Source organism: Raphanus sativus, chromosome 6 (genome assembly GCF_000801105.2).
Source record: "Raphanus sativus cultivar WK10039 chromosome 6, ASM80110v3, whole genome shotgun sequence".
Lineage (NCBI taxonomy): Eukaryota > Viridiplantae > Streptophyta > Magnoliopsida > Brassicales > Brassicaceae > Raphanus > Raphanus sativus.
In genome coordinates this window covers 47,624,723-47,639,157 of record NC_079516.1, presented here as the reverse complement: position 1 = coordinate 47,639,157, position 14,435 = coordinate 47,624,723, and the positions used below count along the sequence as shown (strand labels likewise).

Here is a 14,435-nt window from a genome sequence, read left to right as displayed (position 1 = left end):
TATTTCAATTGAAAATTTTTATTGGATATTTTTAGTATTATATTTATTTATTCTGTTTTTTAAGAAAAAAATTTACCCTCCCGCAACCGCCCGCAACCGCAAACGTTAGCTGGAACCAGCTTTTGATTTTAAGAGGTTCGGAGCGGTTTGAAGTAATTTGTAGCGTTTTCTGTGATTGTTTCGAAACGCCAACAACCGCTATAAACCGCAAAAGCTGCGTTTGCGGGTGGTAGCGGGAAAACCAGTCGGCACCTAAGTTACCAGGTGCTTGCTTGATGATGAGGTTACTACTATTAAGCAACACTAACAACTCACCTTACCAAACCATTCTACCTTGGTTCTTTGGCGAATCACAACAAAGAACGATTAGCATTTTAGAACCTTATTGCTTGGTTGGGTTCGGACCAAACCGTTTGGTTATTACAAAACCATAGCCAAGGCAACAGCTAGAAAAGCTCGTTGCATGCAGTCTCTTGAAACAAGGAGAGAGACTTGCTAAAGAAAAGCTTTTTACTTTCTAAGAAACCAAAATTCCAAGACAAGACATCAAAAGAAAACAAAAAGTAGATACAGACCACAAAAGAGACTGAAAGCTACCAGAAATAAAAAAAGCCAAACTTGAAACACAAATAGATGAAAAAAGAGTACTCAAATTTATTGTTTTGTAACTTGAAACACAAATAGAGAAATGAGTTGAGAAAGTTCCAAAAACCAGAACGAAACAAAGTAGCTAAAACTGAAATAACGAAAGTTTTAACAAAAGTTCACAAGGAAGTCAATTCCCGAACCTCCTTTAAACTATTCAAGAACTGAATGGTTTCTTGTCAGGTTCGTTCTTGACTCCTCCACTTTTGAAGCTTTCCAAGTTCATGAAAATAAAAATAAAAATAAAAACACTCTCTCTCTTTATTCGTTGATTCACTCCTCTGCATCCCCTTGCACTTTCTTCCCTGTAAGACACCATAAAAGTCATTATTAGCAACTCATTGCAAGTATAGATAGTTAATAAGTTTCTTTGCTGAAATGGATTCAGTTCTGTACCGTTCAAGGAGTCTGCGGAGTGAAGTAAGCTCTGATCTTATTGGCGGCTTCTAAAATCAGACTCTCAATGGTTGAAACGGAGCTAAAAGTCAGCCTACCGGAAGGAGATGAGTCAACCAGCATCTGAAAGGAAACGTTCACGAGTGTCCCTCCTGCTTTTCCAGGCTGAGCCATACCATCTGGTAGAATAGCAAAGCCTGAAGGAAGTAGCGGCACATAGTCAGGGTCACCGCCATTGAGAACTTTCTCAATTGATGGAACATCAAGTGGCGCATACACCAGGAATGAAGCTGTTGGCTCAATAGAGCTCTCTTCAATCATCATCATCTCGCTCTGACGAGTGTTTGGGCTCTAGTAACCACAAAAACAAAACACATGTCACATGTTAAAAATCGAAAAGAATGCAATATAAACAATAAACTCATGTAATAGAATAGCCTTTTGATGTAGAAAAAAAAAACAATAAAGTCATGTAATATATACCCGGAGTAAAGACACACAGTTCCTAGTGTCTCTCCCATTAAAAATATGGGTCAGCTTCTGAGGAGTTCCTGCAAGGAAGAGAACATCCCACTGCACATAAACAATTCAAAACATGTTAGGCAAAACAAAGATAAGCTATTGTCTCAAACCAAAAAAAAAAGAAGAAGGTACGAACATTGCTTCGATTGTTCTCATCTCTGAGGTAGTCAAAGACAGTGATAGGAGTAACCGGGACCCAAAATGAATGGGCCGCACAGAGAATGAGTCCTTCAGGCTTTCCTGGATCATTCATGCTCTTCCGAGTCATCACTCTCACCCTATCTCCTGTATAATCAGGCAAGTTACACCATACATCTGCAGTAGAAGCTGTCACTCCATCAAAGAAACCTCTAGACATCCGCTCAACTAACTTCAGCAGGCTCTTCTTTGCATTGTGAGTTACCGCTGAACCATTCAACAAAACTCACAAAATGGTTAAGGAAAAAAAACAACAACAGAGAGGGTTTAGTTTGTGATTAGTTTGAGAACATAAGGAGTAGTAAATACTTATGTGACCACCAGGTTCCATGGATGGAATGTTTGAAGCCTTCATGATGGCTAACCGCTCGCACTGGCGGTCCAATGTAGCAATCCAGCGGCTGGCACCTAAAGCTTGACCAGAATTGAGGAAGTTCTTAAACATGTCATGAAGTTCACCTCTGTCATCTACCTCCACATGCTCAACCCAAGTAACCTTTTTTCAAAACAAACAAATATAACTAACTTGAATATTCCTACACAAAACCATAAGAAGACTGTGTTAAACATAAAGTTTTAGTTTATACCTTGGAGAATCCGTTTGGCATGTCTTTAATCAGACATCCAGATGGTTTTCGCCGACACTTATATTCCAGGTTTGGAATGAGATGGTCGATGGATATATCGACCACCCCCCATAAACCTTCACTAAGCTGCTTACAGTAGCGGACGAAGTAGCTTTCACGGGTTGAGACTAGCGGCGAAAGAACTAGGAATTCAGCAGTCATCTAATGAAGTGATAACAACAACAATATTGGTTATATTCAATGTTCAAGAAAGCACAAAGAGAACGGTGACTCAATGCCTAAGACAATATTGGTTGTTTATATAGATAATATTGTTTCATATCAAAATGATATCACTCTTGTTTTGTTAGAAACTCATCAATTGTGCATTTATTATATAGAAAAAGATAATTTGAAGATTTACCAGATGGATAGTCCCGTCCAAGTTTCCGTGGACTCCAGTCAAAAGAGTGTCATGAGTCTTGGCTCTACCAACCATTCCAGCAAACATGGTCGACCATAGATTCTGCAAATGCCACGTTAATTAATTACAGAACCTTGTAGACACTAATGTATATTGACAAAAAATCTTATATAATTATAATACTAATTAGAATGATTAAACTAATTACCACATCCATTAGCCTGTGAACAATGTCCATATGGTGCATGAGTACAATTGCGGTTTCTCTTGATGCCTCGGTTCTAAACCCGACCGGTCTAGGCCCGTGTCCGTTTTGAAAATTTCTTGTGTATTCATTCACATCTAATATCGCGCCATAAACTCCTCCCTTCCACAGCGGTTCACTCGTTTGAGTCAACGCCATAAGCTCCGACATGGCTCCAACTGCTAACTCTATGACCAATGGCTTATCGGCCTCTTTCACTGATCCGATGTTCGACACCAAGCGGTTTCGAATACTTCCATTAGTTATCTTCGGGGGCTCGAAAGGTGGAGCTTGATTAGGAGGAGACATAACAGGATTTCTCATTACAGCTTTGACAGTATACCTAGATAATTGATGGATCTTGAAACCAAAAAGAGAAATACAAACAAAAAGAAAAATTAGTATTTGAATTAACTGCAATATGTACAACATATCCTAGTGATTTGTAGTAGTGTCTTTCCTTTTCAAATCCATATAATTTATGTTGTTGGTTAAAATTTTCTAGGAATATATATGAGGTGTTATTGAAATGGTTATGAGACCAATAATTTATGTGTGTATGTCTAACACTTTACCTTAAACAAAACATTACAAAAGTGCCTGGTTCACTTAATCCTCCTCTAGTATACATCACTTATTCATCCTCTAGTATACACATATATAATACGTACCTCTTCGGTTAACTGAGCATTTTGGAGGCGAAGACGATGTTCCTCCAAAGACATTTCGCTAACAGCGGTGCGACCTATATTACACTTAGGACATAAGGCTCTCATGAATTCTTTTTGATAGCGATGGTTATCAGCTATAAGCCTAGTGTTCTCCTCACGAAGTTGTGAGTTCTCATGGCGTTCTTGATGATTCTGCAAGAAAAAAAGAAAAAAAATCTTGAGAAAATTAAATTTGAATGAAATTAAAGATCAACTTGGTGGTTATTGTTTCTTTGTAGTGGATGAATAACAAAGACAGCGAGGATTTGGGTACTGACGTGATTAAATAATTACTAACAGAAGTAATGAATATTAGTTACGTTTCATACAACACTTAGCGGTTGTTGTTACATACTATGATGAACCAACTAATGTTGTCACAAACGTTAAATATATAGATCTAGATAAGAGTATTATATTTATACCTTGTTCTGGGTGCGTTTGTTCTGGAACCAGAATTTGATCTGAAGATGGTCTAATCCCAACTGACGGCTAAGTTCTTTCCTTTGCTTGTCATCTGGATGAGGACACTCTTTGAAAAAACTATTCAACAAACAAACAATTAATTAAAGATGTGAAAGTAATTCCATATATTTTTCATTGATTAATATATATACAATTGAAAAATGGAAAGCTAAGAAAGAATTAATTACTTTTCCATTTCCTGGATTTGTTGTTGAGTATGACGATGATATCGCTTTCTCTTACCAGTACGAGGATTTTGAGTGCTTCCATCTTCTTGATTCTCACTGTCGAATTCCTCATCTCCAAAACTAGCACCACCATTCATGTTGTTGTTATTTTCATTGTTATCGGTGTCTCCATTGTTGTTGTTGTTCTCATCATCCACTGGTTCCATGTAATTTGGCGGAGACATTTTTGCTATTCTGGGAGATCTGAAGAGTTAACAAACTAAAGTGAGTTCCTAGAAATTGAATCCAAATAAGAAATATGATCATTCTTACACATAATATCTAGAAATTAGGGTTTACAAGAATGTGCTTTTTCTTTTCTTGTTTTCCTTATTATCTAGAAAACACACGCACCCTCTCTCTCTACACACTATATTCACTACAACAAAAAGTTAGCTTTTCCAAGTCAACTATACTTTTTCTTTTCTTTGATCTCTCTTTTCTTGTAGATCTTGAAAATAAAAGAGAAACAGACAACAATGAGCAGACAATTTAGAAAATGAAACTGAGGTAATCAAAGGACCCACCAGTTGAAAATACCCAAAAACTCATAACATCACAATCATCATATCAACAAACAATCAACACATATTGAAGTTCATATAGACTCAGAAACAAATTAATTTAACCCCTTTTTGGTAAAGAAAATGCACTATTATTATAAACAAACCTTCTCAAAAGCTGACTGATCGTCATAGTATCAATCCAAGCAGAAAAGGAAAAAAAATGAACAGTTTTTACTTTGAAAGTTTACTTGGGTTTCTCAGTTTGCAATGAAAAAAGGAATGGTGAATGAGATTAAATAAAACTTTGAGTAATGAGTGGATTAGCGAATCTCGCTCATTCCACTCATTTAGTTACATTTGTCACTTATTTATCTATGTTTACGATGTGGTTGGTGACGACGTGGAATCAAATAGATAAATTTGAAAGAAATATTTTTATTTAGAATGATATATATTTTTCTTTTTTTTATTAAGGAAACTAATCTAATAATGCATTATAAATAAATTAATGCAAAAAATATTTATATTGCATCTAAAAGGGGATAAAGAACACGCGAAAAAGAAAAGAATACAAACAAATAACTAACAGACTATTTTGTCTATGGCCAAAAAAAAATCATAAGTAGATCAAATACAATACAATGTTAGGAAAATTGTTCTAAAACTTGCTATATAAATTTTCAAATAAACATATTATGGTTTAGATGTCCGAATCTAGATAATATATTTTAATACATATATATAAATCTTTTCATGCATTTATTTTATATTAAATATATAAGATATAATATAAGAAAAATAATTACAAATTGATAAAAAAATAAGTACATGTTAATCATCCATAAATTTACATGTTAGGTCATATATACTGGATTAGGACTAAACAAATAGTCATGATTCATGCGCGGGCAAAATACTAGAATATCTAAAATCATGATAACTAGAGAAAAACATCAAGACATTTGGTTTATATCATGATATAATATAGATAAATTCATATAATAAATAAAACTACTAAAAGTCATCAAAACTAAAATTCATTACTAAAAGTTAGGAAATTAATTTGAACATATCGTAAAGATAGATTTTAAAATATTTGCAGTAGTCTATACGTTCAGTTCTAGCTAGTTAATATTAAATTTATTTTAACACTATTAATATTTTAATATAATTTTAATTATTTATAAGGAAATCTTGATCAAATTCAAATATATGCGGATATTGTGAATCTGGATTTATTAATATATTTTTGGAACTACATATGCCACCGAAAGTATATAGTTTAATATCTATATAATTGTTGTATAGTATGAACACTTTTGAATATCAAAATTTTTTTTATGTTGGTTAATTTATTGAAATTTCACCAAATGATGTTAAGCTCGAAAAGATTTGAGCACTAATGATAACAGTTTTGATCAATATGTATATAAATCTTAACTATGAAATCAGCTATACTCAAAATTGTCTTTTTCTTTCAATTTTTTTATCAAATATTGTATCAGGGAAGGAGAAAAAGTTTGGTATCATATATATATATATATATATATATATATATGCAGTGACAATCAACATCAAATGCTACGTTCTCAAGAATCAAAGATATACATATATAAAATTGTGTGATATATAAAAGAGTCTCTATATAAAATGTCCCTCAATATATATATTTAGCGTTTAATAATATTCAAATACAAAAACACAAAATGAAAAATGAAAAAGGTTAAGAAATATAATTAATTCTTTTTCAAAAAAAAAGAAGAAATATAATCCAGCGATACCTGTTTAAGTTTGTCTGCGTGAATTCAGAAGAATCAAATGTTCTTTTCTTTGTGATTTACTGTTTCTCCATTCAGTTTGTCTCACTCCTCTTTCTATAAACCAGAAGAAAATAAAAAGTAATTTAAATCTAGGGATCTATGTTTACGACGGGATTTGTGACATGGAATAAAATAGATAAATTTGAAAAGAAATACTTTTATTAATTAGAATGATATTTTTTTTTTTTGTCAAAAAAAAATAAATCTAGGGGATCTATGAACAAATTAACTATTGTCCGAAATAGTTATGCAAGTATACGGTCCCAATAACAAAATAAATAAGAATTTAATCTTTTGATGTATGTATATGAACATGATAGAAGAACAAAGATTTTACTGTCTTATTGATAGTTCTGTATATTTACCATAAAATGGAATGGTGCAATAAATCTATTGAAATTTAAAAGAACAAAATCTAAGATATGTTTGTTATTAATGAGAAAAATTAATGAATGCTACACAGATATAAGTTGTTGATGAAAAATAGGACAAACCCTTGTATTATATTGATAGCCAGTGGGTTATGTCGGAAAACCGTTGATGGTTTTACGAATCGGCTTTGAAACGCAATTTCAAAGGAGAGAGCTAGTGATAGTTCTGAAAAGATATAATTGCAGTGAGGATGAATGTGCTATTGAACTTAATGGTGATATATAGTGTGTGTGTGTGAGAGAGAGGCTTAATTTTACCCTACAAGCTAGAAGAAAACAGAAGAAAGAAGAGAGAGAAATAGGTCAAGATTTTCTTTCACGATTTTTCTCTCTTCATTCACATGGCACAGTATAATTGGTTTCCATTTACGGTTACATATTATTATAAGAAATTAATTGTATAATTAAATAACTAAACTTAGTTTTTTTGCTATTAAAAGAGAAACATAATAAAATTTAGTCCTCTTATACATTAATATCTTTTCATATTGAGAAACAAAATTTTCTCTAAAAGCATACATGGTAGGTGCCTAGAAGTATGCATATATTTTGTTAAAAACATGTAAAAGTATTTAAAATTTAAGATCTAAAATTTATACTGAAAATACACCATTAATTTTATTAATAAATAACAAAATATATCATCATATTATTTTCTAATTAGAATAATATGTGAGATTTTTATGAGAAATTTAGATTATTTTCATGATTGTTAGATTTCAGACAAATATTTTTATATTCGACTTTGATTAATTTTTTTATCTTAAAGATGTGTAATAATTTATTTTCCAATAAAAATATTTAAAACAATTCAGAGTCAACAAAAATTGAAATACCTATTATATTATTTTGACTAGAAAACTTTCTCTACAAATAAAGTAATTTCGATATAAATAACAGAATATATTACAATCGTTTAATTAAAATGAACGAATCAAAGATATTAAATATAATAAATTATTTTAAAACCAAAATAACCTGATTATTAACCAAAATGTTATCAAAAAAATCTTCGGTCAATATTTTATTATCAAATTACTAAAAATGAGTTTGACTTTGAAAAGCGATCACAAATTACCAAAATGCGAGTTAAAATAATTATTTTGTCTAAATAAAACTATAAGAATTGTGAATATACTACAAACGGTCATTTTAAATATTTGACCAATATTTACGTAAAGCCACATGAAAATTTGTAGCTACCGAAAAGACAATTACATACTAAATTTAAATTTGAATTTTGTTTGATAAAAATGTTATAAAATAGAAATTTCAAATTATATGTGTGTGGGGGAGGGGGGGGGGAATTTTTATTTTGATTGGGTTACTGAAACTCTTATTTTATCTATATACAAATAATAGTATTATTCATATTTTTTAGTGACATGTACATAGTGATGGTAGTTGGGTTTTCCAAAACGAATTTGGGTTCGAGCGGGTCTCAGTGGATCTGTTCCGTACAGGCCACAGCCTCCGAAAAGACTGATCAAACCCACCCTGCAAAATGTATAAGCCTTAGTACGGGATGAGGGTTCTTCCATCTCCTGTACAAATATACTAACATGTATAGGCTATAAACACATGGCAAAACTTGTTTGTTACAACTTACAACCATTAGTCATGACTTTTAATTAAGTTTGATTCAAGTTATAAATAGTCATTGTTACAATAACAAGAGAGGAGTGTTAGTCGTATATTTATTAAGTATGAATCACGTTATAAGTTGTCATTATTCATAAATCATAACAGATGCTGAAGTCTTCGAATTGTACATATATCTCTCTCCTACTTTGTTTGTTTTCAAATTTGATTCGAATCACAAATAGTCGTTACTTCACGTGTGTGCAACTCAAGTAACATTCATAAAACCAAAATGTAAATTTAACCAAACACCAAATCCATGTAAGCAATCCCAAATATTTTGAAAAAGCCCCCACCAAATACAAACAATGAACCAAAACATCAAATCAGAATAACAAATCAAGAAGGTATAGCCGTCTCTTAGTTTGTAAGCATATTTTAAGTAATTTTGTTGGTAAAAAATTGTTGTTTTGTGTTTGTGTGTGTGTTAAGACATGTTGTCAGCAGATTAAAGTAATGTATGATATAATCATTAATTAATTTATTTTGGTTTGAAATAATTAGACGTTGGACGAAGCCATAACTAGAAAGCAAGAGATGGTTACTGATGGCAATTGGGTCTTCTTATCCTGTCTCGTCCCCCCCTGCTGCAGATTTGGTTTTTGAGCGGGTCTCGGTATGTCTGTCATGTGTGGACCACAGTATTTGAAAAGACTGATTAAACCCGCCCCGCAAAATGTATGGACTCTAATTTCTCTACTCAATCTACCTGCATAAACCTTCTATAGGCTTGGCCGGTGGGCTGCGGTATAAATTACCATCTCTAAGTTTACCTAATTTTTTTGAAGGAGCAAAGTTTTAAATCATGGTTTTGAAAACCGGACCAGACTGGCCGGTCAGATCGTGACTCATTCTTCAAACCGGTTCCGAGTTGTGTTAAAAATCGGATATGAGTTAAACCGGTCAATCCAGTTAAAAACCGTTCAAACTCGATAAAACTAGTGACATGTTTCAATATTAAAACTCATTTTTTTTTTAAATTCAACTTAAAAAATAAAAACGGCACAATTTAAAAAGATTTCATAAAAATTCATATTATTTTCTAATATTTATCTAAATAAATTAATTTTCATTGTAGTTTTATATATTTTTTTTATTTTATTCATATCATTTTTTAGATTCTAATAATGATATAAAATTGTATCAGAATGTAATTTTATATTTATACTTATATATAGTTATGTTATTTTAAAATTAATTAAATTTAAAATCTTATTGAACCGGTTGGACCGGTCCGACCGTTGACCTAACTATAACACCGAGTCGATCCGTTTTCAAATTCATCAAATAAGAGGGGTACATTTATCTGTCAACACTCAACAGAGTTAGTCATTTTCGTTAAAAAAAAAAACAGAGTTAGTCATTTGTCATGGGCTTATTTTATAAAAGTAATTAGTTTAATGGGTCGTGATATAAATAGAACTGATTAGCAATTACTGATAGAAATATCATAAGATCGCATACATTTATGAAGAACCATGACAAACTGATTAGCGACTAAATAAACTAAAGGCCTTTTCTATAAGTTTTAAAATCACAAATGTTGCTTTACAAGTCTCTATATTCTTTTTCTTTTTAAAGTCTCTTTGCTTTTAAAAGTTCATTAATTAGTGTAACCAATTCCAAAAGGAATTGTTGCTTTCTGCTTCGTCAAGAGTAACTGAAAGTTTATTAACCCTTATTCTCTATGGGACCTACACTTTAAATATTATTTTGTTAAAGCTATCTTAATATCACCATTTACAGGAAAATTGACAGCCTGTAATTTCCTTGGTTGTATATTCATTCATGGACTAGACATGCATCATGCATGCATGTACACGTCTGATTTGTATTATCCACTAGAACACAAATGCGCATTTTTTTTTCAGTTTTCAACTTCTTATATTTTAATAAATAAATATAATAGTGCTTATATTTATTAATTTTGTTTCTTATATAAATGTATTGTTTCACCCAGAATAGATTAGTTTTTTTTTTTTTGCTAAAACCCAGAATAGATTAGTTGCGTTTTAATTTTGTACTTAACATGACGTGGACTGTTGACGAAAGTGCAAAAGTGAAACTATGAAAGTATTTCGGCTCTCCTCGGTAACCATCACGTAATCCGTAAAAAAATAGTTAAACTGTCGAAAAAATTAATTAAACTGTTAAAAAATTTAAAAATTTCGAAATGATAGAATATATGTTAAATTAATCAAAATAATGTATATGGTATTACTTTTTCATAAGAAAAAATGTAAAAATAACTAAAATCATATTATAAATATTTAGCTTATTTTTAATATGTTTTAATAATAATGGATTAACATTTTATAATATTACAAAATTATAGTATAACTTTATTTACAACATAACTATTTATCACTATAAAAATTATTGCATCCTCGAAGTTACTCTCCCACCACTTACCAAAAAATCTATGCTTGTTTTTCTCTATAACTCATAGAATCGATCAGACTCCATGTACCCTACCATATAAAATAATTATTCATGAGGTGTGCGAAACGATAGTAGTACTTAAAACCATTCATCGTCACCAACTATAACTGAAATCACAATATAAAGGTTCAAACTAAACTCAAATGTATACACTAGATTTACATTATCTATCATCCGCTAGACTATATCATAAATTACAATTATTCGACCAATTAAGTTTTGAGAGATGTTAGTATACTACAAGAAATTATAAGTAGAGTACGAAATAAAATAATTATTCATGAGGTGTGCGAAACGATAGTAGTACTAAAACCATTCATCGTCACCAACTATAACTGAAATCACAATATAAAGGTTCAAACTAAACTCAAATGTATACACTAGATTTACATTATCTATCATCCGCTAGACTATATCATAAATTACAATTATTCGACCAATTAAGTTTTGAGAGATGTTAGTATACTACAAGAAATTATAAGTAGAGTACGTATTCTGCTACGATAACAGTTTATTAAAAGACCCATCAATACTATTAAAACATGAGCAATATTTATCGACTATATTTTGGACTACAAAAAAAATTATAACAGTCCAACTAAACTAAATACATTAATTATTATCACATATTATTTTTTTAATCTAACAAGTATCTATTAATAATGAGATATTATTAGATATGCAACCGATTCCTACATACGTGCAAAAGAAAATCGGTTTGATTAAATATTTATATAAGAAACGTTTTATGTTTAAAAACATTTGAAAAAAATACTTAACTTTGTTTTTTTTTTGTTTTTATTATCATTCCACATACAGAATATATTAAAAACAAATTTTTAAACAATTTTAAACAAGTTAAGAGTTATGATATAAAATAAAAACATATCAAACTTAAAATATATGTGTATTTAAATGTATAATGTGAATACTAAAGATAAATTTATTCAAAATAAACCAAAGTAATACATAAATTGTAATAAATTATAACAAAATAAAATAATGTTAAGTCACATCAACTAATTTTCTTAATATATTTATAATCCACATGATCATTTGATCTTTTTATTTTTGAAAAATAATTATTTGTAACTTTGAATTAGTTATAATAATAATTAATTAACTAATTTATTATTTTTAAACTAATGAATATAATTTAACTAATACGAAATTTAATAATAAATTAATTATATTTTAATTATTAATGTGGTAAATAATGATATATATCTATTAATTTGTATATATACAGCTATATATTAATCCAAATGCAAAAAAACAATTTCTTCAAAACCCTCACTAAATATATAAAAATATAATTCATATATTTAGAGTATTAAAATTAGATATACATATATATATATATATATATTATTATATATATGTGATAAAATAGTAATAGTTTGATACTATTAATATTTAGTATACGATGAAACATGTTATTATTGATATTTTTACGAACATAGTTTTACGGGCTATTCAAACACATGCAATATATTTATCAAATATTAACTAATTCAACAAATATATTAACACAATTATATCATAAAACACTACATTAAACATAAATTGATGCAAGAGAATATGTATCAATAGTTTAATTAGTTGTAAAATATAATTATATATATAAGAAAAATATAAATAAAAATTAATATATAATACAAATATAAATCAAAATTAATGCGATTAATGAAATTAACTTTTAAATTTAACATAAGTCATAAACAAAACATCAAAAAATCTAATAATATGTGGCTAACAAAAGTAAACTTACTAAATAAATGAAAATTATATTTACAAACATAAATCAGTAAATTGTAATAGATTATATAAATTGTTGATGCTCAAATATATTTCATTTTCAATATCCATCCTCTCAAATATTGATCCATTACGCTTACAACAAGATGAAAATTTAGTTTGACTAAAAATAGTATTAAAATTGGAACAACACTTTCATTATATATCCATCATTCATCTAAACATTCATGAATATATATTAGAGTACTCTAACTATAATAATTTAAGTCAAACCGGATTGCATATTAGGTCATCTATTAGTTCAACCGATAGTCAGATCCTAGGTATTAGCTGTTATTATGGGTTTTATAGGAACTTTAAATATTTTTTATTAAAAACTAAACCAGATTTATATATGAGATCACAAAATTTATCGATTTAACAGCGGGTCGGGACGGATTTTAAAATACTCAATATAATGTTTCATTTATAACATCTAAATGTAGATACAATAAAAAAATACAAATTTATATCAAATAAATTTAGATTGTTTCGAAAAATTATCCCGCGGTTTCAAACCGCGGGTCAAAATCTAGTACCAATTAAATTATTTGCTTTTGATGTAATTTTGGTCATCTGCAAATCAGTTATTTACGAATTGGTAAAACGTTTCTTGCTTTAGAACACTAAATCAGTTACAAAAAAAAATCATATATTGCCTCTTTTTCCTCTTTAAAATGATATATTTTGTTTAATTTTGTTATCTAGTATTTTTTTTTAAACAAGATAACATCTATTTTGGGATTATTTTTGTTATCTAGTTAATTTCATTGGTCCTTTTCATTTTTATTTGTGTCTGTTATTTTTATAGACGTCTTCTGAAATTTTTTAATAATCCGGAGGTTTTCGGATCCGAAAACCCAACTAATCTTTGAGGCACCTGTGACCGGTGACAGGTAAATTTAGTTATGCTACATGATAGTTAGATATTCATGCCACCTCATAAGGCTAGTCGGTAAATCTAAGTTAGAGAGTTTCAAATTCAGATCACGACTAACACCTTTCTAAATTCTTTCAAAATTGACTGTACTATCCGACCACTCCTATGTGGTTATCTTCTGAAAACTTTAACTACGCTTTAAACCAAGAATCAAGGGCAGATTGTCACGGCCGACCATGAGCAATGTTTAGTGAAACATTTGTTACAGGTCCCCAAAATTTTTGAAAAAAAATTACACCGGTTTAAATCCCAAAAAAATATTTTAGACCCCCAAAATTTTTTTTTACATAAAGATGGTTTCAGGCCTCCAAAATTTCAGGACCAGCCATGTGGGCACCACGCTAGTACGCTACCCAATGACCAACTGATTAATGAGTTGAGGCAAAAGCAGAATCAGTCATGAACAGAAGCCAATGAAGCATTTTTAAAGCGATAAGAGGCTTGATAAAGATAATTTATAG

The 14,435-nt window shown here is 29.9% G+C and overlaps 1 protein-coding gene across 3 annotated transcripts; it reads right to left on the bottom strand.

The window, feature by feature from the left end:
* Positions 1-618: 618 nt before the first annotated feature.
* On the bottom strand, positions 619-7,424 carry LOC108810223 (homeobox-leucine zipper protein HDG2). Of its 3 annotated transcripts, XM_056988847.1 has the most exons (13): positions 7,218-7,424; positions 6,685-6,777; positions 4,359-4,601; positions 4,131-4,248; positions 3,667-3,858; positions 2,960-3,355; positions 2,752-2,853; positions 2,349-2,549; positions 2,071-2,257; positions 1,700-1,968; positions 1,525-1,614; positions 1,042-1,392; positions 619-950 (listed from the first exon to the last, which is right to left on the bottom strand). In XM_056988847.1, exons 3-12 carry the CDS (start codon positions 4,580-4,582, stop codon positions 1,045-1,047), a joined length of 2,127 nt encoding a protein of 708 aa, XP_056844827.1. In that variant the 5' UTR covers positions 4,583-4,601; positions 6,685-6,777; positions 7,218-7,424; the 3' UTR covers positions 619-950; positions 1,042-1,044. The 3 variants fall into 3 exon arrangements, with proteins under 3 accessions (XP_056844827.1, XP_056844828.1, XP_056844826.1); XM_056988848.1 differs by lacking the exon at positions 6,685-6,777; XM_056988846.1 differs by lacking the exons at positions 6,685-6,777; positions 7,218-7,424 and adding an exon at positions 5,068-5,161.
* Positions 7,425-14,435: the final 7,011 nt, after the last annotated feature.